The 23526-nt window shown below is 42.6% G+C and overlaps 1 protein-coding gene across 2 annotated transcripts; it reads left to right on the top strand.

The window, feature by feature from the left end:
• Positions 1–784: 784 nt before the first annotated feature.
• Positions 785–23384, top strand: LRRC31 (leucine rich repeat containing 31). 2 transcript variants are annotated; one of them, XM_028505190.2, is made up of 9 exons: positions 785–1042; positions 3659–3808; positions 5514–5681; positions 8142–8309; positions 8533–8700; positions 9465–9632; positions 12419–12586; positions 16039–16206; positions 22954–23384. In XM_028505190.2, the coding sequence occupies exons 1-9, from the start codon at positions 844–846 to the stop codon at positions 23283–23285; spliced, it is 1689 nt and encodes a 562-aa protein (XP_028360991.1). In that variant the 5' UTR covers positions 785–843; the 3' UTR covers positions 23286–23384. The 2 variants fall into 2 exon arrangements, with proteins under 2 accessions (XP_028360991.1, XP_035873556.1); XM_036017663.1 differs by lacking the exon at positions 3659–3808.
• The last annotated feature ends 142 nt before the right edge of the window (positions 23385–23526 follow it).

Here is a 23526-nt window from a genome sequence, read left to right as displayed (position 1 = left end):
CAGGAGGGGAAACAGAGTGACCCTCAGTAATCTTTAGCTTTAAATCACACCAGATTGCTTTCCTCCATCCTCCCCGTACATCTATCTTGCCACCCGCAAACCAGAATTCTCTCCTTCCCCAGCGTAATGGTGGGCACTCAGATCTGTCTTCCCCCCAGGTGAGGACATGAACTGTGTCTCGTTCTTCACTGAATTTCTTGCACCTTGAGTAATATCTGGCCCATAGTAGGTTCTGTTGAGGGGATGAATGAATTCTTTACTGTCAATGTGTTTTAGAGGGCTGGAGTAGAGAAAGTAAAAATGCCAAGAGAAAAAGAAGCAGCGTGGAGAGAGAGGAGGGTGGGGTCACTGAAGGCAAACTCCTCTGGGAGACAGTTTTGTGAGGGTCCAGACAGTTTAGTCTTATGCTAAATTGTCTCTTTTTTTGGTATTTTTTCCATTACCATGTAGTCCCCTTATTATATCGTCTTTTACTAACTTTCTTAGAAGATAATTAATTGACTGTCGAAATGTAAAATCCATTGACACATTTGATGTACTTGCCAAAGTGCTATGTAATAACCTGTATTTCACACAATGAAATAGGGCAAAGTTAAAAATTCAAATTTCCTTTGGATTTACATCTGCTCCCACCTGCTGGTTCCTGGATCCTGGGTTACATCATTCTTATTTTTATGTTAAACATTACCAGCAATAAAAGCAGAAGGAAAAGGTGGCAATGAAAACTCGTGTAGGAAAGTTCTGATCTCACTCAGGCTCGACAGTCTTGTTTTCTTCTCAGAAATTCTAGAAAACAGAAGACAACAAGATGTCTTATTGAGAAAGACCTCCTTCAACTTGACCATGAGTCAAACAAGGAAGGAAAGTTCCTCAGACGGAGAAACTAAACCCCAGACTTCCCGGACTTCATTTGTCAACAGATTCCTCAGGGGCTCAAAACTCAGGTCCTCCAAAGCCGAAAGCAGAAAAGAGAGCAATGACCTTAAAACAAGTGACTTCCAACCCAGTGACGAGACACAGACGCCTGCCCCCTTAGACGCTGGTAAACTGACTGCTGTTACTTCTTTATTTTCTAGAATAGTGCTTTCCCCTAAAGAGATCATTGGGTTAAACTAAACCTAGTATGAGTCTCTGTCTAAACATTTATCATGTTACTTAAGTATTTAAATAGTTTGTTAATTTTACTTTTAAATTGTCAACAGTACTATAATAATACAGAAAGGTGTAGAGAAAATACCTAATTTCCTTTTGTCATAACACAAATGATCATTTCTTCAAGATTCTTTTTGATCTTTTGTTCATGTGCATGCATTTGTGGTCAGTTAGCTGATCAACAACCATTTACTGAGTTCCTACTACGTGCCTGCTACTGTATTTTGTAAGTGTTCAATACAATGAGAAACAGGACCTTGTGTAAACAAAGAACCAAATGCAGGTACAATTTCCGTGTTGATAAGCGATGTGAAGAAAAGTAAATAGGCTAAGTGGAGAATGTTGGGATGGATAGAGTTGCTACTTTAGACAGAGTTGGAGGAAAGCATCCTCTACGTGGTAGCATTGGTTCAGAGATCTAAATAAAGCCAGCTATGTAGGAGGAATGAGTAGAGCCAGCCACCCCGATGTTTGTGGGAATAGCTTTCCAGGAAAAGGGAACTGTAAATGCAAAGGCCCAAGGTGGGAGTGCACCCTGGGTGTTGAAGAGGCAGCCAGGGAGTCCGGGAAGCAGGATGGGAGATGGGAGAGGGGCAACAATAGTGACAAGTCAGCGAGGTGGGCCCGCAGGGGCCAGAACGGACGCGTTTGGCAGTTATGAAAGCTCACAAATCCCTCTTGAGTTGAATGAAACGGTGACCCCACTTCTGGAGCATACACTGCTCAATGCTTATTTGCCTCATGATGTTGCTGTGTATAATTTTAATAGCTGCATAATATCACATTATATGCATCTCCATAATTACTTAATAAATTCTTGTTTTTGCCTTTCAGTGATTATCTTTGGCTTTCCCTCTCCCTTAGTCCCTGTTTCGTGGAATTTCAGCTTTCTTTTAAAGTATAAATTCCCAGAACAGAAATGATAAATTTGAGGGTTATGAAAATAAATATTGTCAAATCTTTCTCCAAAGATGCCATCATATTATTTGGCAATATGATGGCATATACAATGCCATCAATTTATTATGAATTAGATTAAATATATTAAAAACATTTGAAACTTTTTATGCAAACATACACAAAGGTATAGAGAATAGTATTAGTCCCCATGATCATCTCTCTCTAACAATTATCAGCCCGTGGCCAGTGTTGTTCCATTTATTCCTACCCTCACTTCCATCAGACTATTTGTATTACACACCTAAAATAACATCATGTTACCTGTAAGTAGGTTAGATGTATCTTAAATATATTTTTGTCAATAGAAAGTTAAAGTCTACTTCTAGAGGAAGACAATGTCTGTTAGAAAATTGTTGGTGTTTGTTTTAAAGTGTGGTTTGGAGCCTCAGGAACATGGTTAATGAATACCTGAAGCTAGGTATTATTAAATCACCAGTGCAGCACCCGGCAGCTGGCTGTCCCTGCTGGTGAACACTGGCCGCTCCAGCCAGCCACGGCTTCAGGATTTCCATGTCTCTCAAAATTCTGTGGCTCCTGGAGTCATGTTAAGTCTGCCTGCCAAATGGCTCATGGACTCCAGATCATCCTCTCCCTTGCTATTCTGGTTCCCTTCTCTTGCCTGGACCACGGTGACAGCTTCCTGGTTCTTCTGTTTCTAGTCTTGCTGTCTTGCCAACTTGTCCCCTGCACTGCCACTGAGTGCTTTTTCTAAACACAGATATGCTGGCGTCTCTCACCTGCTTACCCTCTTGCCTTGAAGAGAAAGTCTGCACTCCCAAGCATGGCCTTCAAGGTGTTTGGGATCAGTTACCCATCTCTCCATGACCTCTGCCTTGCTCCAGCCTCACATTCATCTGCTACTCCTGACAGTCGGATTCACCTGCAGTTTCCTGAACTGGACATGTTTCCCCCAACTGGGATGTCAGAAAGACCTTCCCTTGCGACACCATGCTCCCTCTGCACCCCTCCCTTGCTCACCCCTCCCTCACATCCACCCACTGGGCTAACTCCTGTTGGTCCTCTAAGGAGCAAATCATGCACCACTTTCTCTTGGAAGCTTGCCAAGACCCACCCACCAGACCAGAGGTACTTATGGTCACTGCTGTGTGCCCTGCACCCTGTGCATGCCTCCATCATTGCACTTCTTTGTATCGTAACTGTGGCTTTCTTGTCTGTCCCTCTATTAGACAGGTAGCTCCTTGAAAACAGGAATGCACGATCTTGTTGCAAACAGGTAATATTCTGTGAAAACACTGGGATTTTTTATTGTAAACAACAGAGGCCAATACAGATTTAAGTTGGAAAATAACTTAATAAAAGCCACCAAGATTCCTTGGGCTCCTTCCTAAGTGAAGGGTCAGGGGAGTGGTCAGTGTCAAGCACCCAGAGGCAGGAACAGAGGTGTGGTCCTGGTAAATGCTTCAGGGTTCACAGGGGACCCACTCAGGGTTGTTGTCAGTCTTTTCACTTTTTTGTGTGTGATTATTATGCATCCTCAATGCTGTCTGTCATTAACAGCAAATTCTTCTTCATACTTACAATGCAGCCAAGGCTCTGTCTTCAGAAATGGAACTGGAACTGGGATCCAGGACGCAGAAAAATGGGCAGTTCCTGCAGAAGCTGGGCAAGCAGGCTGTCGACAAGGGCCTAGATCTGAACAACTGCAGACTGACGACAGCGGACGTGAGGGAGATGGGTCTGTATGCGGCTGGCTTTGCACAGAGAGGGACTCGGGGCCCATAGCTGGAAACAAGAAGGCAAAGCAGAGTCATTCCTCACTTGGTACCCAAGGTCGGCAGGGTGGCCCCAGGCTACTCCGAAACGGCAGCCGTACCACTAAATTTTTTAAAACACAAGTTAATTTATCCTTCTTTAAGCTTCAAAGATTTGAGCTGAGGTAGTTCATTTGTTTGTTTCTTCTGAGCATTTTTATTTCCCTACTGGTTGCCTCTGGCTCCCTGAGAAACATCTGTTCCTGCGTTTGATATAAACTCATGACACTCAGCTGTAAAACAGAAGCTTCCTGGGAATTTAAAGTGGTGCTGTGTTGTTTAGTTATCTGTGGAGTGAAAAGTAAAACTACCAGAAATGACTGCTTGTACTTGTGTACACAAAACTATCACTACCCTTTGTTACACCAAAGGAGGAGTTTAACTGGGAGGAACCCCATGCCCACACCGCCATTGCCACTTTACCCCCTTCCTTTTTCTCAGAAACTTGAAATCAATCCTTTAATCAAATTAGATGTGTCTACCAACAAAGATGTAGCAAAAGAACTGCATTTTGAATGAGGAGTCCTTGACTATTTTACTTAAAATGCATGCCATTATATTTTGGACAGTTCTCCAAGAGGGAACTCTAAGCATGCCTGGGGTTCCCAAGTGCCTGTGTGTCAGAATCATCTGTGGAGCGTGTAGAAATGCAGGAACTTGCGTGCAACCCAAACCCACCGAATCGGAATCTCTGAGAGTGGGCCCCACAAGCCCTGTTATTTTTCCTTTCTTAATATGTACAATAGATTTAATGCTTTCTAAAGCTAGGATCACAGTGAATAAGATGAAATTGCTACTGTGCTGTGAACACAAATGGAAAAAACAAAGCAAAATGATTTTTCACTCCTGAGCGTGACCTCAGCATTTTGGAAGGTCTGTGAGGGTAGGAGTTTAGCATGTTGCTTCTGACTGCCGCCTCCTTTTTAACATGCAAGGCCAATATTTAAAGGCAAACAGGCTTTACTGCCTCTGTGTCGGCACTGCCACTTAACACTCTTGTTGCTTCCGAGATAAGGATGGCCTTGGAGCAACTTTTCCACAGAGAATGACTTTACTTCTAATGAGCAGTGGCAGGGAAGGTTCCAATCTGGCTTTGGGCCAGTCTAAATCCCCATATGTTAGTCCGTTTCAGTATAACAGCAGCTTTGGAAAGTGGCGATGCCCAGGTAGTCAAGACAAAAAAGAAAAGGTGATGGGCTCCTGCAACCTCAGCAGTCCTGGCCCAGAGAGCAGTCTAGGCCATCAGCCTGGGGATCCAATGGGTGACTGGGTGGTGGATGTGAGAGGGACCCACAAAATAAAAGGACTAGTATGCGCCTTAGAGCAACAGTGGTGGTAACAGTAGAACCACCATTTTCTCAACTGTAGAGAAGATTCTGTGAAATCTTAGAGAGACACCACTGCATTTTCAGGGTGTTGTTATTTGGCAAAAATAGAAAACGTCCCAAGAAATAGGAAACGTAGATGTTACAATCTCTCCGACTGCACCGGTGAGAGATCGGCGTGCTCTCGTCCCCTTTATTCTCTTACAGTGCGGAACTCCCTTCTGTGCCTATGGGCAGTGGATCCTGTTCACTGCACATCACGCCGTTCACGCGCTAATCTGTGTTTTCTTTTGTTCACATCTAGTTGCTTTGCTGCCATTCCTCCCAGACTTGGAAAAACTGGACATTTCCTGGAATGATTTAGTTGGAGGAACCCTCCCTTTAATCACTGAGCAAATGCATCTTGTCAACAAGTTGAAAAGCCTGAGGCTGGGCAGTTGCAGACTCACCACTGACGATGTTCGAGCACTGGGTATGATGAGTGCTTCCTGCAAAGGACTTCACTCAAAGCACCTTTGCAGCATCACCTTCAAGGGCAAACTATCTGGGCCGCCACCCTCTCAGCGCTGGAGGAGTGTGCTGTCCTCGAGACAACGTGGTGTGGAGCGATAGCGTAACTTCTAAAGAGCTATGTAACCTGTACCTGGCGTTGGGCTCATTTCCAGGAGAGAGAAGGGAGTGAGGCTGACCGGGTACCTGCCCTCGCGGAGTCTGAGTGGAGACACCTGTCAAACTTGCTCTCTGGTCTGTTTCCTCATCTGTGAACTAGAGGAGGTGGAGTAGCTAACAATTAAATTTTCCTCCAATCCCAAAATAATCTCTTCTATTTTTCCACCTTCGTTTTTAAAAAAGTGATCAAAACAAGATTCTTTAACTAAAAGAAATGGTTTGAATAGCAGTAGAACCTCAGTTAAGTTAGTTTATATGCTGAACATAGAGTAACAGAACACAGGATGAAATTTGTCCTGCTACTGACCCAATGACTTGCTAAAATGCTTGCTGGTTTTAGATGACAGTAATATTTTTAAGCTTTCTTTTGATCTGAAGTTTCTTATTGCAGTGATGTATTTTGATCATTTACATCTCTGCAAAGATTTCTGTAAAAACAGCACAATTCATGCCAATGTCTTCTCTCCAATCCCTCCCTACAAAATGGGAGCCAGCTGACACCCCCTGGACCACCTTTCCTATAGCTGAGGAGAAATATCATACATCTCAGGGCTGGCTAGGTCCTAGTTCAAATCCTGATCCTGCTTCTAACTAGCTTGTCACCATGGTCGAACTGTTTAATCTTTCTGAGCCTCAGTTTTCTTACCGCTGAAAAGGTGTGATACCCACTTCAAAAAATTATTGTGAAAATTAAAAAAGTAAATAATTTCTGTAGAGCGCCTGCTACATCCTGGGCACACAATCGGTGCTCAGTAACCAGTAGATCCTCCTTTCCCTAGTCCTTCATCCAAAATTTCCTTTCTGTGGTTTCACATGAGGAGTTTAGTTCCGCAGGTTAGCGGCTGGTTATGATGTAGCAGAATCTCGAATTTAACACATTGTTCCTTGGGCATGGAAATAAAATGTAGTTTCCTTACTTTCTTTGATTTAGCTCATCTTTTCATGATCTTCCTTCCATTTCCTTGAGAAACCAGGAAACGGAATTTCTGCCTGGGGGCCCACTCCAAACCTACTTGTCCAGGAGAGAGTGTGCATCTTTGTCACTCTGATGTCTGGTGCCCTTCCCCCTGTCCCAGAGTCTGTCTCCTCTCTGTGCCCTCCTCCATCAGAAGGGGCTTTCCTTCACCTTAATGGCGGATGGAGTATGGGGAGAGTAAACACGCTACTGGCCAGATAACATAAATCAGGGAGCATTTCCCCATCATTGCACCTGTTACAGTTGCTTAGTGCAGGATGTCCAGTGCATAACGGTCTGGTGCCATGAGCACTGCAGACAAGCTCGTCACTCTTTCTCCCTGATCCTGATGCTTCAGGGCTGTAGAAAGCCACCCCAGTTGACTGTCGATGTCACATAAAATGACACCTATGTGGGAAGAACTTGCATTTTAACATGGGGTTCCTGGACTTCTAAAGCCTTAATCCATAGAATGAACAACCAAAGGTAGCAGTCCAAGCCCAGCAGCGAGCTGTGGAAGAAAGGCTTCTCGACACAGGGCGCTTTCCAACACTCTGAATTGTTTAGGGTTAAGGTTGACTCTGCACGTTGACAAGTACTTTTTCCATGCGGGGCTCTCCAGCCCGTTCTCCCCACGACGGTGGAAATCATTCCTAATGATCCCTCCCGTCACTTCCCCTGATCTCTCCCGGGCTCCCCTGTGTAGCCTGTGGGTGCTTTCTTGTGTGAAATGGTCTTAGAAATGTCATTTCATCTGTTTCTCACTTCCCCCTTCTCTACACCTAAAGGCTGTGTGGTTGTTATGAGCTGTTAGTGCCTGCTGCTCTAATATTAGTTCTTCTCTGCAGTGGTTGGTTCAGTTGTATGTGACATTCTTGATGTCAAGTGAGTTTTACCCCCACGGGGGCCAGGGCCTGGCTTTGTCTCACATCTACCTTTGGCCAAGCTTCTCAGCAATGCTACTCCCAGGGAGGGTGCAGGAGAGAAAGCAATGGACCAGTACAAATGTTTACTGCCATGAAAACAACTGAGTAAGAAATCCTCACTGATAGGAGGATTTTTAAAAAATGATTTTTGCTCATAAGCATGGCTTTGGAACTTTGGAAGCAGTAGTGTACTCTGCCTGTAAATCAGATGCTCCCCTCGCTGGGAGTGGGCCGGGACTGGGGCCTTTTCTTCTCTTTGGTCCTTGGCACCTAGCCCGTACCTTGCCTGCTTCGATATTCCATAGATAACGTTTGGGTTGACTTTGAAATGCATTATCCACTTTGCGAACTAGTGATCAATCTTTGGGCCACTTTGTAACAGGAGAAGCACTTAAAGCGGTGCCTGACCTAGAGGAGCTGGACTTGTCCTGGAACAGTAAAGTGGGAGGAAACGTGCCTCGGATCCTGCAGGAGCTCCAAGCAGGGAGCAAGATACGGACGCTGGAGCTTGTGGATTGCACCCTCACCTCAGAAGATGGGACTTTTATGGGTAAGTGGGATTTGGAAGAGTCTTTTTGGAAAAAAAGGTAAAGATGCCCAGGATTGGATAACTTGGGGGTGAAAGCTGGCTGTGTTCTCCCTCACCGTGAACTGAAAGAGTGGCTCGCTCCATCCCGGGGGCCCACGGGGCTTCAGTCCCCTCCTGCCTGCCCCACCTCCCACGCCTACATTTTTACTGGGTTGCTCTTTTATTCAAATTTCCTTCCTTCCAGGTCAGTTGCTCCCTGTGCTGCAAAGTCTTGAAGTACTTGATCTTTCCATGAACAGAAACATCGGTGGCAGTCTAAACAGTATTGCTCAGGGGTTAAAAAGTACCTCAAGTCTGAAAGTATTGAAGTTACAGTCCTGTGGATTATCACAAAAGAGTGTCACGCTATTGGGTACGTTAGCAATGGCTGCAGTTTATATACTACATAATTTTATTTTATGCGTTTATGTGTACATATCATTTTATTTTATGTATTTTTATATTTTTATAACTTTTATATACAATATACACAGTGGTTATGTTGAGGAATAAGATTATGGGTAATTTAAATCTGCTTTGTGTATTTTTCTTTTAGAGTAAGCATATACTTTCAGGACTACAAAAATAAACTTTTAAAATGGCTGAATCTGAAAAAGCCAGGAAATTTAAGTTTAAGATAGATACTGGGCAAAAGCTTCCATGCTATTAAAGCATTTGCTTTTTCTTTTACTTTTAAAAATGTCAGCATTATTTTATGTTCAGCAGTAAGTGGGAATTGGTACTGATAGAAAGAATGGATTCCGTGGTATCCAGAGATAAAACTTATTTCTCAGCTTAGAGCATTTTCCCTTAGTTAAGGGAAAATATAAAGTGAAATTGAGTTTTCCCTTTGATTACAGAGCATATGCTATCCTTCTCACTGACAGTTTAAGTCTAGAATTCCATGGAAACGCCGAAGCTCAAGTGGAGTAGGAGAACCATTGTATGTTTGAAGTCACTGTCAAATCCAAAGAGGGCAGGATGGTAGGGAGTCTGCAGTCTACAGTTATTCCTCTGTCCTGGTGTTTTTGTGATCTATTTCCTCAGTCTCCCTTTTGCATACATGTCCCCTCCCCCGCTCCATGCCTGCTTAGCACCTTGTAATGTGTCAGAATGGGATTTTGACTTTCTTTGTAGATGCTGCTTTTGGATACTTGGGTGGGCTGAGGAAACTTGACCTTTCCTGCAACAAGGAGCTGGGTGGAGGTTTTGAAGACTTGCCAGCTCAGTTGGCCATGCTGGAGCATCTGGAAGTCCTGGATCTTCACCAGTGCTCACTAACAGCTGGTGATGTGGTGTCACTGAGTAAGTACGTGCCACAGAGCCAAGGAAGGACTTTGGAGCTTTGACATATGTTTGGGAACTTGGCAAATTTGAGATATACCCTTAAGCTTACTATTTATAAAGTTACTGGGAGGCTCAAATCATAAAAGTGCTGTGAATGCCCCAATATACTATTTGGCATGTATTAAATGCCCAGTAAATGTTAGCCAATCTAAAGTTCTCCTATATGCATCTGTAGATGATAGACACGGCACTTGAAGGGGAACATTTTGGACTTATGTTGCTGTTTGGAAACAAATCTGTTAGTGTCACCAAGGTTATTACAGAGAGGGGTGTAGAGAGAAAGCCAAAACAAAGGGTGTTCAGGCTTGCAGACTAACAAGTAAGTTAAGTCACTTAGACACAAATGAACTTACAGAAAACGTCAGCTGGCTAGTGCCTAACAGGTGCCCATCACAACTGCAGGTAATACACTTACTTTCTACCCCAGACTTAGCCCTGTTATTACTACAACATGCAATATAGAATTATAGCTTCTATAACACACAGCAAGCATAGCCTTGCAATTAAGGGTTTTATTCCATCTGTAACCACAACAAACCTTCAAAATACATCCCAAATCTGATCTCAGCTCACCATCTAGCCCTCTACTACCCTGGTTTAGGCCACGGTCATCTCCTGCCTAGATTATCGCAAGGGTCCAAATGGTCGCCCGCTTCCTCCACCACTCGGACTTCCTTCTCTACCCTTTCCCCTCAGTGGCGCTACTCCAGCCACACCTTCCATGCTGGTCCTCACACACACCAGCCACGCTCCGTCCCCGGGGCCTTTGACCTTGAGCTCTCTTCAGATCACGGGCTCCTCCTGGGTAGGGGTGTGTCACCTTCAGTATCTCCCATTTGCCCAAACACAGCCACTGGCACATAGTTGGCACCCAATGTTAGTTGAATATGTGATTGAATAAATGAGTGACTCAGTGAACAAAAGTAAAAAGAATTTTTTTCAGTGTGTTTAGTACAATTTGGGGAGGAAAACAGTAAAATAGGATTTTAGATCTAACATCTATCTTTTAGACCTTAGTTATTCCTTAGGCTCTTATCCCTCAAGTTTGGAAAATGAGAGTTCAAGGCTTGAAGAGTTTAAAGTAACAAAACAACCCCTTTTTGAACTCCAGGTAGAGCTTTATGAGGTACAACCATCCCCTCTGCTTATGAGCATCATACCTGGGACAGACACTCCCAAGTTACCAGTCCATCAGATTCCAAGTAATACATTTCCCTGGGTACACCTGAACAGCATGAGTATCACCTGTCATGTTGTTGCTTAGGGGAAGATTAAACTGCTAGAGGACCCCAGCTGTTACCACTAATGTAACAGGGGAGTTTGCCTCTCTTATCTAGATGCACAGCCACCAACACAGGTGAATGGCCCTGGAAAGCTGATTATTTAAAAGCTGTAGTGAACTGCATTGTTTTCCTTCTGCCTAATTTTGAGAAAATGGAAATAAAATTCATTTGTTGATGTATTATGTACTAAATACATAAGTCTTTATGATGTTAAATAATTGAGAGAGAAAGACAAAAATATCAATTTGTTGTTCCACTTATTTACACATTCACTCATTAGCTGATTCTTGTGTCTTGTGCTCTGACTGGGGATCAAACCTACAACCTTGGTGTGTGGGGACAATGCTCTAACCAACTGAGCTACCTGGCTAGGGTTGCGTTCTTTTTTATAAGTTAATCATTCATTTATCTGATCATTCTAGACAGTTCCAAAGAAATAGACTTGTAGATCATTTAGCCAACAACTGAGTTGTGGGCTCAGGAAAATTCATGGTCAAGGAAATCCATCTGGTAGGGGCAGTAATAAACCAATGAATATCCAAATTACACAGCGAACCACCAAGTGCTGTGGAGGTTCAAAGCGGGGGGTAGTTATTACATCTGCTGGGATCAGAGGTGCTTGCCTTCCCTTCATCTTTCTACTGCCCTCCTCCCTCGTTATATAATTTAGAATTCTGTATTTATTTGTTGGGTTTGTGCCTCAGGTGCCCTGGCTTCTGATGCACACTCTGGGGATGGAGCAGCTCCTACACACAGAACTCACCTTCAGTGAGGGAAGACAGAAGACACACACACACACACACACACACACACACACAACATCACATAAAGGGGGTGCTGTGAGGGAAGCAAATCAGGGTGATGTGATGGTGACCAAGAGGTCAGTGTGACCAGGGTGTAGGTGGTCTGGAAGGCTCTGAGGTGAGGCAGCTCCACAGAGATCCCAGATGCCACATTTTCGCATCTCCAGGGCCCTCAGGGCCCAATCCTGTGCTGTTACCAACAGACATCTGTTCAGACTGCTTGATGTCATTGCCTTCTAGTACTCATACTCTGAGAAAAGAATGATAATGGTGACCATTAATCGAGCAGCTGATGTGTGCCAGGCATTCTGCTGAGCACTTTAGATGCACCAAGTTGTTTAATCTTCCCAATGACCCTGTGAAGTAGAATGGCTATATTGTTATTGCGAAAACTGAAGTTTGGACATGTTAAGTAAATTGTCCAAAATCACACATGTCTTCGGTAGCAGAGCTGGGATTAGAGCTGATTCTCTGTCTCCGGAGTCTCCAGACAGAGCTCTAGAAGTGGAAGAGCCAGGCTGCATGCTGGGAAGAGCAGTGTAAGGGTGGTGTGTAGGGGAGGGCAGGGCTTGCCCGTCAAGGAGACTGTGGGAACCAAACACCCAGGGACTCTTTGTCAGACGGTGCCTAAAACATGTCCCTGCTGCCGTTTGAACAGCCCAGGTTATCCCTTTACTCTCGCATCTTCAAGAACTGGATTTATCTGCCAACAAAAAGATGGGCAGCTCTTCTGAAAACTTACTCAGCAGGCTCCGGTTTTTACCAGCACTGAAGTCATTACTAATCAGCAACTGTGCTTTGGAAAGGGAGACTTTCACCGCCCTCGGTAAGAAAATTCCCCAGGAATCGTGGCATAGTAACACCTGAGGGTGTGGGGGAGGGCTGTCTTTCCCTACAGGTGAACTTCATTATTTCAAGACCCAGCCATAGGCAAAGGTGTAAAGTACTATTTTGTCTTCTTTTCAGAAAATATGCTTTCTTAAAAGTGACATCCTGAAGGGCACACGAATAACTTTGGCATTCGTGCATTTAACATGTAAAATTCGAAGTGTATATAACCAACTCTGGAGGTCCATGCCCGCAGTAACTTGTAATTTCAGCGAGGCACCAGTATAAATTGGGATTGTTGTCTGATGGGAAAAGGGAGGCAATTAGCAGCCTGTGGGCCTAGCTGACTATCTAGCACCCACTTCCCAAAAGGATTCGCTGTGCTCTCTCAGGACCCTAAGCAGGACTGAAGGTCATGGACACAGCCCAGACTCCATCAAGGGTCTAATGAATCTGACATTTCTGCCCTTTTGAGGGCAAGAATGTTGCCAGCAAGTAGAGGGAGACATTTTGAGGCAAAGGGATTTTGCAGTGTTCTCCCAACCACACCACTCATTCCGCCAGCAGTTTGGGCATGTGGTGCCTCGTGGGAGTCCCCAGTAGTTGGCTCAGAGATTTCACAGGCCTCAGCACATAGCTGTACACATGTTGCGATTTATTGCAATGAAAGGATATGAAGCAAAATCAGCAAAGGGAAAGGTGCATGGGGCAAGGTCTGGGGAAGCCAAGCACAAGCTTCCAAAAGTCTGCTGCCAGCAGAATCACACAGGACACACTCCTTTCCTCCCACACGTTAGGACGACACATGTGAACTGTCTCCCGGGAAGGCTCTCCTGCCTCAAGTCCAGGGTTTGAGTTGGGGGTTGGTCAGCCAGGCATCCTCTACCCAACACACACCGAAATTCCAGACTCACAGGAGGAGAGCTGGCGTCCTGCATAAATCATATTATTTGTTCACAAACACTTTAGGCACCATGAGCCACCCTTATCAGTCAGGGAATGGTGGGAACACTTCCAAATTCAGCTGCCAGATGCCAGCCGAGGGCCGGGCTTGCAAGCAGGCCTTCCTAGGGAGAGAAGCCTCGGGCCTGGTCGGTTCACTCTTTCCTGCACACACGCATGAGACTAGAGGTTGTCTTCTGGCGCTTCCAGGAACAGGAGAAAAAAATAAAGTCCTCCTCTCTGAACTTCCAATGGTTACGTCAGCTGGCACTTCCTTAAATATGAATTGTACTGTGGACCAGACAAACGCTATTATAAATGAAATAAATGTGTTCTATTAATAAGTAGCTATTTATTAATATCTGTTACTAGAAATAAATGCATATTTATAATTTACCCCCAATTCTAACGACTCCGTGTCTAGGATACTCTTGCCCCCACTTCCGGCCCAAGTATTTCGTTCAGCTCCCATAGACTTGGTCCTTGCCATGTACTGCTCCAAGCACTGCATTGCTGACAGCATTGCCCCTGCGTCCGGATGAGGAGAAGTAGCCTGTATGTGCCTTTCAGATCTGGAGCTCCCACCCCGGTCAGATGGTCAGTCTATCGTTATGCTTGGGGTAGGGGTCTGTGTGAATTCCCTAAAACTGATTGCAATCATTTTGCGGGAGGTATAGGGTGTATTTTCTGGCCCCTGGAATCAGACTGCCTGAAATCAAATCCTGGCTCTGGCTCTTGTGACCCGAGGTACCGAACATCTCTGAGCTTTGGTTTCTTTGTAAAATACAAAATAAAATAACAGTATCCTATCTTGTAGGATTGTAAGAATTAAATGGGTTAATACATGTAAAGTTCATAGAAAGGCGCCTGGCACATAGTAAATGCTCAATAAATGTTAATTGTTAGTATTACTATGGAGAGAGAGTCTATAAATTCTATTTTAAAAATAAATTGAATCTTATCACTATGAGGTTAAAAAATTGATCTTATCATTGCCCAATACTGATAATGCCTCTAGTAAAATCCAGATTCCTTCATGTGGTCTAAGAGACCCGAATGACCTGGCCCCAGTACCTCTCTGCCATTCTCCCTCTTATTCCCCAAACCTGGCCGCAGTTGGCTTCTTTTGGTTCCTTCACGTCACCAGGCTCTCTCCTGCCTCCAGGCCTTCCTGTTCCCTGGAACTCCCTACCCGCATTCTTCCCTGGAGAGCTTGGACTTCATGTTTCATAAACATCCCCTTCTAAGACAGCCCCTACTTAGCTACATTAGAAGCCCCTGTGTCTTCTTTATAGCCTTTATCAGAATTAATCATTATGTATTCATTTGTTTATTTTTTAATGTCCATAATTCTCTCAGATTATACCTTGAGGGCAAGGATTGCGTTTATTCTTCGCTGCATACCCACAGCATGTTTTAGATATTTTTACATATTGAGTAACTAGATAGACAGATTAACATCTCAAAGGGGTCAAATGGTTAGGCAAGCATGTATACACACACACAGACCACATTCCAGTGCTCAGAGTAAAGTTCAGCTAGAAAAGTTCCACAAAAAATAAATTTGGGGACAACATAGTGTTTTATAAATATACTTCTTAGTTGGAAAATGTTGAATTTTGTTGTTAATTTTGTGTCTTCTGTAGAAGACACAGCTCTTTCCAATTATGGCTGCAGAACCTGTGGATCATAACCAAGTAGTTATGATACTAAACTATCTCATCTAACATAAATCTATCATGCAATCTTCAATACAAATTAAGATCAAGTAATATATATTTCTCTACATCACTTTAGAAGGAAAAAATTCTATTTTTTACTGAGAGGTCTCTGTACCATATAAATCAGAGGGATTTTCTTACTAGATATTATAAAAGAATATATATATTTCTCCTTGAACATATTTCAGTTTTTAGAAAGAAGGCAGAAAGAAAGAACTTTTAAGTGTAATTAACTCCTTGTGAATCAGTTGTGCTGGTCAATTTTAATGTTAGGGGAAACTAAGAATTAAACAGAAAATTCTTTTTATTTCCTTTTAAAATCTTTCAAAATATAGTACTTCCCTGCCTTGTCTCTGTAGCCACAGCTAAGCAAGCACAGACACACTCCGCGGTTCGGGGTCCGAGGGCGGTCTGGCCCTGGCTCCCACTCTCAACGGTGCCTGCCCAGTGGACTCTGTCCAACCAGAGCTCACGCTGGAAATCTTGACCAGCTGCCCGAACTCTTTGCCCCTTTCTTCTTCTTAAATGTGAAGGGAAGGAAAGAAATCTCAGGTGATAGTGAATTCCGTTTAATCAAGTTTTACTTTTCTACAGTTTCCAACATCTCTCCCAAACAAAAGTAGATAACATAAACCGAGGCCATGAATATCAGGCAGGAGAGAACTATCCCTACAACTTTTGGAATGTCAGTTACGTTGATGTGTTGCTTAGCCTTTTTCCTCAGATTCAAGGCTCGTGGCCTCTAAGGAAGCCTAAAGGATTGCTAACCTTTTTGCTCTCATTTCAGCTGAAGCCTCCATTCACCTCCCTGCTCTGGAAGTATTTGACCTTTCTTGGAATAAGTGTGTTGGTGGCAACCTGAAGCTGCTTCTGGAAACACTGAAGCTTTCAACGTCCCTTCAAGTGCTGAGGCTGAGCAGCTGTTCCCTGGTGACGGAGGACATGGCTCTCCTGGGTGTGTATCTATACGTTCCAAAGCAGTCCTGGCCTGCAGAGCCCAGTGTGCCTGCCCAGCAAGCCCAGGGGCAGGCAGGTAGAGAAGGCAGAGAGGCTGGGGCCCTCTTTGCAGCTTCCCTTCTCCCGACACCTGCTGAGGAGAGATCTCATTAAAACAACGGAGGGCAATTCTAAAACCAGAAAGACAGTGGAGGATGTTTCATAAAAGGAGATAGATGTAGATGAACCGGGAGGTTCCTGCCAGGCGGGTAGCTCCACCCCTCCCCATACATGAGAGCCTCTGGTGTTCGTTACCAACTCAGTGTTAACCCAACTTCAGTCTTCTGCATTCCGCCTCTACAAATGCTCCCATATCCATATGGTACCTGTGCTATTACCTAATTTTCTCTTTATAGTGACTCTTTAACTTAAATGCTTCTATTTAAACAGGAAACCAATCATCGTCACTCATAGGTAGACATTATTAGAGGGTTGCCAGCTGAAGGCTTTGAGTAGAGGTTCCTTCACTCTGTCAGAAAGAGAAGGGATTAAAGGCACCTGTAGCACCAGTCCGACACTTTCTCCATGCCAGTTTAGAAAGATGGAAAGAGAATTTAACAAGGAGCAACTTTTGCACTGTGGGATTCCAGGCTCTGCAATACTTAAACAAATATCCCCTGAAAGCCCCTCTACATGTTCACTTCCATTGGGAAACAGTGAATTAAAGAGTACATCTGTGTCCCATCTACCCTCACCTCCACACAGTATCTGCCCGCCACTATTGAGCCAGTCTCTGAAGCAGTGAGCGCCACTCCAAACAAAGGATCCAGAGCAAGCACTTCAGCTAGTTAGTTGCACCTGTGTCCTCTGTGCACATACAGTCAGTTCTGCTCTAACATGACATGTGTGCCTAAAAAGTCATGCACTGTGGGAAAGTCATGCCACAGTAACCCCAGGGCTTATAATTAGAAGCACAAGACTCAGAAACTTCATCAGTGATACATTTTTAAAAACAGGCCACTAACACAAATGGTAGTAAGGCTTATCTGTGTAAAGTGGCTAAGAAATACATAACTACTACAGCAAATGGGGCATTTTGTCTTGGAAAAGGATTAAGGTTTGTGGGAGTGGGCACTCTCACTGGCTTACTTCTCTGCCCCACACCCAACAGTCTGTACACTGGAGGAAAAGAACAAAGAGAGACAGGGAAAGAGGGAGAAAAAGAGGACAGAGAAGAACGAGACAAAACTGGCTGGGAGGAAGGGGGAAATTGAAGAGGCAAAGGTTCAGGACTGTGCAGCATTGGGTTGCAGCTTGTGAGTTATTTTAAGGGGTGGAAGGATTATCTGACCGTCAGATGGAAAGTTTGAACCCGGATGTGGGTGGGTGAGGCTCATTGTCCTTGTGAGGTGTGTGTGGGTGTGGGTGTGGGGAGTTTGTTTACTCCTACGCCTGGCTTGGCACAGCTGCACACAGTTTTGTGTGTTCACTTAGTGTTTCCTGTGGACAAATTACACATAAGCAAACAAAAAATTTGTGTTATGTGCACGTTTTCTGATATTTCAATCTAGTTGGGGCAAATTTGTTTTCAAAACAAATTCTATGGTAAAACATTATAATTGGACAATGAGGACAAAGCATCATGATTTTAATTTGCATTTCCCTAATGACTAATGATGATGAGCATTTTTTAAATATAGTTACTTGTCAATTGTATGTATTCCTTGGTCAAGAATCTGTTCTAATCTTTTGCCTAAATTTAGAAATTGGATTGATGACTTCTTTAGATTTACATGTTCTTTATCAGATCTGTACTTTGCAAATGTTTTCTCCGATTCTATAGCATGTTTTCTCATTCTCTTAACAGTATCTTGCAGAGTAAAACTTTCCGTTTTGTTGAAGACTATCTGTCAAATTGTTAATTTGATGAATAGAGCTTTCTGTGTTTCATCTTAGAGCTTTTTGCAAAAGACAAGTTCTCAATGAATTTTTCTATATTCTACAAGTTTTTAATTACATTTGACTTGTTATTCAGAGTTATTTTTGTACAAGGTGTAAGAAATGGACCAAAGTTGTTTTTGCACAGGACTGCTCAATTATTCAAGCGACACTAGTTGAAAAGACTCTCTTTTATTCATTGAATTGCTTTGCATTTTTGTTAAAAATCAATTGGCCATATTTGTGAGGGTCTATTTCTGGTCTGTCTAGTCTCTTCCACTGATCTATATAACTACTGTTTTGCTGATACTACGGTGTCTTGGTTACTGAAGCTTTATAGTAAGACTTGAAATTAGGTAATAGGAATATTCTGACTTTGTTCTTTTGTAAAACTGTTTTGGTTACTTTAGTTCTTTGACATTTCCATATAAATTTTAGAATCAGCTTGTCAATATCTACAAAAAATCCTGCTGCCATTTTGATTGGGAGTGCACTGAATCTACAGATAAATTTGGGAGAAATGACATCTTCACTATAAGAGCATTCTGACCTATGAACACAATGTAACCCTCTTTTTATTAAGGTCTTTTTGATTTCTTTCATTGGTGTTTTGCAGTTTCTACCACATAGATCCTGTACATATTTTGTTAAATTTATATCTGAGTATTTTATTTTTTAATACAGGTACTATTACAAAACGTACTATTTTAGAATTTTGATTCCCAGTTGGTCTTTGACATAGTATATATGTAGGTATGCAATTGATTTTTGTATAATGACATTTTCTACTGCAGCCTTACTAAACTCATCTATTAGTTCTAGTTTTTGTTTTGTTTTGTTTTTGTAGATACTGCAGGATTTTCTACATGTCTTCTATAATTAGAAACAGTTTTACCTCTTCTTCTCCAGGCTGTGTATCATTCGATCCTTTTTCCTGGTTGTGTAATGGGCTAGAATTTCCAGTAGATGTTGAACGTAATGAGAGCAGACATTTTGCCTTGTTCCCAATGTTAGGGGAAAGGATTTAGTCTTTCACCACCAGGTGTGTTGTTAGCTATAGGTTTTTAAATAAGTGTGCCTTTATCAGGTAAAGGAATACTAATCTAGCAAGAGTTCTTATAATGAGTTAAAGATAAATCTTGCGCTGACCAGTGTGGCTCAGTTGTTGGACATTGTCCCGCAAAGTGGAAGGTCCCCGGTTCACTTTCTTTTCAGGGCACAAGCCTGGGTTGCAGGTTCAGTCCCCATTTGGGGTGCATGCAAGAGGCAACCAATTGATGTTTCTTGCTCATGTTAGTGTTTCTCTTCCCTCTTTCTCCCTCCCTTCCTCTTCTCTAAAAATTAATAAAATCTAAAACAATTTTAAAAAGAGAAATCTTCTTAAATGCCTTTTCTGCATCTATTAAGATGAGCATTTTTTTCTTTAGTTTGTTATTAGGGTATATAAAAATAATTAATTTTCAAATGTTAAATCAGCCTTATGTTTCTAGTACAAGCCCCACTTGGTTGTGATGTATTATCTTTGTCATATATTTGTTGAGGATGTGGCTGTGTTCATGAGAGATAATGGCCTTGTAATGTCTTTGTGTGTCTTTGGCATCAGGGTAATGATGCCTCATAAAATGAGCTGGCAAGTGTTCCTGCCTCTTTTATCTCCCTGAAACATTATGAAGAATTGGTATTATTTTCTTCCTTAACTATTTCACAGAACTTTCCATTGAACCTGTCTAAACTTGTAGTTTTCTTTGTGAGAAGTTTTAAATTAAAAATGTAATTTAAAAAATAGAGCCCTGGCCAGTGTGGCTCAGTTGGTTAGAGTGTCATCCTGTAAACCAAAAGGTTTGGGGTTCGATTCCCTGTCAGGACATGTACCAGAGGGCAACCAATCAACATTCCCCTCTCACATCTCTGTCTCTCCCTTCCTCTCTCTCTAAAAGCAATAGAAAAAAAATGTCCTCAGGTGAGGATAAAAAAACTTTTAAAAAATAGATACAGGACTATTTATCTCTTCTTGGTTGAATTTTGGTGATTCATGCCTTTCAAGGAATTGGCCCATTTCATCAAGCTTGTTGAATTTATGGAAATGAAATTGTTCTCTTATTGCACTTTTAATGTCTGTCGTGATACCCCCTCTCACATTCCTGATATTGGTCATTTGTGTTTTCATATTTCTTTTTTCCTGCCTAATCTGACTAAAGGTGTATTAGTTTTGTGTTGCAGTGTAACAAACTAATTTGTGGCTTAAAACAATACCCATTTATTTGCTCACAATTCTGTAGGCTAGAGGGCAGCCACAACGTGTCTGAGTTCCCCACTTAGGGTGTCACTAGGCTGAAATCAAGGTGTCAGGCAGGCTGAGCTCTCATCCGAAGGCTGGGGATGAATCCACTCTCAGGATCATCCTTACTGTTGGCAGAATTCAGTTCCTTGAAGCTGCAGGACTAAGGTGTCCGTTTTCTTGCTAGCTCTCAGCTACAGGAGGCCATTCCTCAATACACGGCCCCTGATCTTCAAGAAGCAACAGGGTGTCGGAGCTTCTCACACTTCAAATCCTTCTGACCTTTTCCGTGACTTCCTTCCTCTTCTGCTACCAGCTGGAGAAATGTCTTTGCTTTTAAAGGGCTCATGTCATTAAGTTAAACCCACCTGGATAATCTGCATTTCTTAAAATCGCCTGTGCCATAGAGCATACCCTAGTCATGGGAGTGAAATCCATTATATTCACTGCCCTGGGGAGTGGAGTGTAAGTCTTGGGGCCACTGTAGAATTCTGACTACTATTAAAGTTAGTCAATGTTAACACCTTCTCAAAGAATCAGCCTTTGGTTTCATTCTTTACTTTTGTGCTTGAATTGGACACTATTACACATGTATAAGTTATTTCATTTAAAGCCTGTAATTAAATTTGCTTCCTCAATTTTTTGTCTGCATCAGATTTTATTAATCATAGCTCAGCCATTATATATTTTTTAAATTTTACTACCAGTATTTTTTCTCAGATCAAATTTATCCTTTTGCATTTTGTCAGGGGAATTTTTTTCCTTTCAAGTTTTACCCAGTAATGTATACTATTACGTGTGGTTTTCACCATTGTCACTTTTATATTGCTTTTATTATTTCTAGCAGAAACATTCTTTAAGATTTTTTAATCACTAGTAGCTTATGTTTTTTCTTTTATAAATAACAGCATTATTTGTCATATGGTAAACTATGGAAAAAAGTATTTCCATTGTCTATGATCTAATTACCCAGATTTAAAAATATATAAATAATATAAAATACTAAAATATAATAAATAGAGCACTCACATGATTGGAACATTTAAACAATATAGGAAAGGTGAAATGATGCCTAGGATTTGTTTGAAAATGCTAAAAAAGAAAACCCAAACAAACAAAGGGGAGAGGAGGGGACCAGCTGAACCCCCTGGTATACCTGGTATACCTAGACTGGTGTAATGACAATAACTGTTGGGGCTGAGTGATAGGGCCTTGGGGGTTCATGCTCCTCATCTGTCAACTTTTAGTATGTTTCAAAAATTCCCATAATAGAAGATTTTCTAAAGAGAGAAGGCATGCACATTGTCTTTCACACTTACTTAGGTCTTGAGGATGTGGTGAGTGATGTTGCCTAATGACAGAAAGGAAGAAACCCATGGACACAGGCACCTAGGGCCTGAGTGCCACCGTCGAGTGTACATGCTGCTAAGCCGTCAAGTGCACTGTGGAATCAAACTTGTCACAAACGAAAGGAATGGGAATGGAGTATCCTGCTTGGTCAGGCAGACATGATGTGTAAGAAATGATTGGAAAAACAGGGCATGTTTAGCACTAAAGGGGGGAAATTTGAGGGCACCTGACTGTTGTCCAGCACTGCAGGGCTAGCAGGGGAGGAGCTGAGGGTTCAGGCAGGCTGAAGTGAATGATGGTGGGGCAAGCTGCCAGAGGGCAGGTGGGGCCCAGAGGAAGGGCATCCTCCTGCTGAGAGCTGCTTCCCTCTGTGGGGCAACCTAACCAGGTGCTTCAGGCAGAATCGGGCTGGTCACACCCTAGAGAAGCTGTGAAAGGGGTTCTTCTCCGATCATGGATCCGGTGCTTGAGTGAGGACACCTCCAAGGTCCCTTGCAACTCCGAGACTTTACGCTACTCCTCTCATCTCTATAATCTATGTCAACTTTTGACTGAAAATGAAAGCATATGCTGTTTACCTTGGCTAGAGCTGTTCTCTTAGCTTCATCATTAATGATCATTTATTAAGTGTCATTGTAGGTAATACTATGATACATGCTATTCTAAGGGAAAATTGTGGATTAGAGGTCTCTCAGTTGGATTAGAAATTATCTAGGTAAATGTTACACATGGAATATGCTCAATTAAATGAATTGAGAACGGTGAATAAAGAATGACCGAGTGAATGATCATGAACAACTAAACAGTATTAAACAACAAGAAGGCTGTTTACTAACGGCCCTCAGTTGAAGCGGATGAACCATTGTTTCTCACATTTAATAAGAGAAAGTCTGCAAGAAGAGCTGGGCCCCCAGTGGAGTAAAAAGCAGGAACTTGACAAAAAAAAATATTCCTCATGTTGGGATTTAGTAAGGGAAAAAAATCCATTTTCAAGTTGTTCATGGGCTGCCTAGAGAGAAATTCTGTTACAAAAGTAATTGCAGATGCCCTAAATAAAGCTGCTAGCTAATAACAAATCATTACTAATTACCAATCTTGTCATTATGTATCTTAGACCTACTGTGTTGTGTTGAAAGTGGGAAACAAACAGGAGGGAAAGTATTCTTGTATTTTAGCATTTATAGTGATTTTGTCTTTCAGCATCGGTAATGCAGACAGGTCATCTGGCCAGGCTGCGGAAGCTGGACCTAAGCTATAATGACAGCGTGTGTGATGCAGGATGGGCCGTCTTCTGCCAAAACGTGTGGCTCCTGAAAGAATTAACTGAGCTGGATATCAGCCTTCGGCCATCAACTTTTCGAGATTGCGGACAATGGTTTAGGCACTTGTTATGCGCCGTGACCAGGCTTCCAGAGATCACTGAAATAGGAATGAAAAGATGGATCCTCCCACCTTCCCTGGAGGAAGAACTGGAATGCTTTGACCGAGATCACAGAAGCAGCATTCGCTTTGACCATGGTGGATATCAGTAAGCTGATTTCCAAGGTCATAAATAATATTTCTGTTTGTATAATATTTTTGAAATAACAGAATACAGAGACAGAGAATGGCTTAAGGACTGAAAGATGAGTAGGTGGTAGATGTACCTAAAAAAAAAACCAAACAAAAACAAGAACAAAACCCAAAACCAAACCACAGTGAAGACCTGTGGTGATGGAACCATTCTGTAGTCTGATTGTGTTGGTGTCTGCATGAAGCTGTACGTGACACCAC

This window comes from Phyllostomus discolor, chromosome 2 (assembly GCF_004126475.2).
Source record: "Phyllostomus discolor isolate MPI-MPIP mPhyDis1 chromosome 2, mPhyDis1.pri.v3, whole genome shotgun sequence".
NCBI lineage: Eukaryota > Metazoa > Chordata > Mammalia > Chiroptera > Phyllostomidae > Phyllostomus > Phyllostomus discolor.
This window is presented reverse-complemented; position numbering and strand designations above follow the sequence as displayed.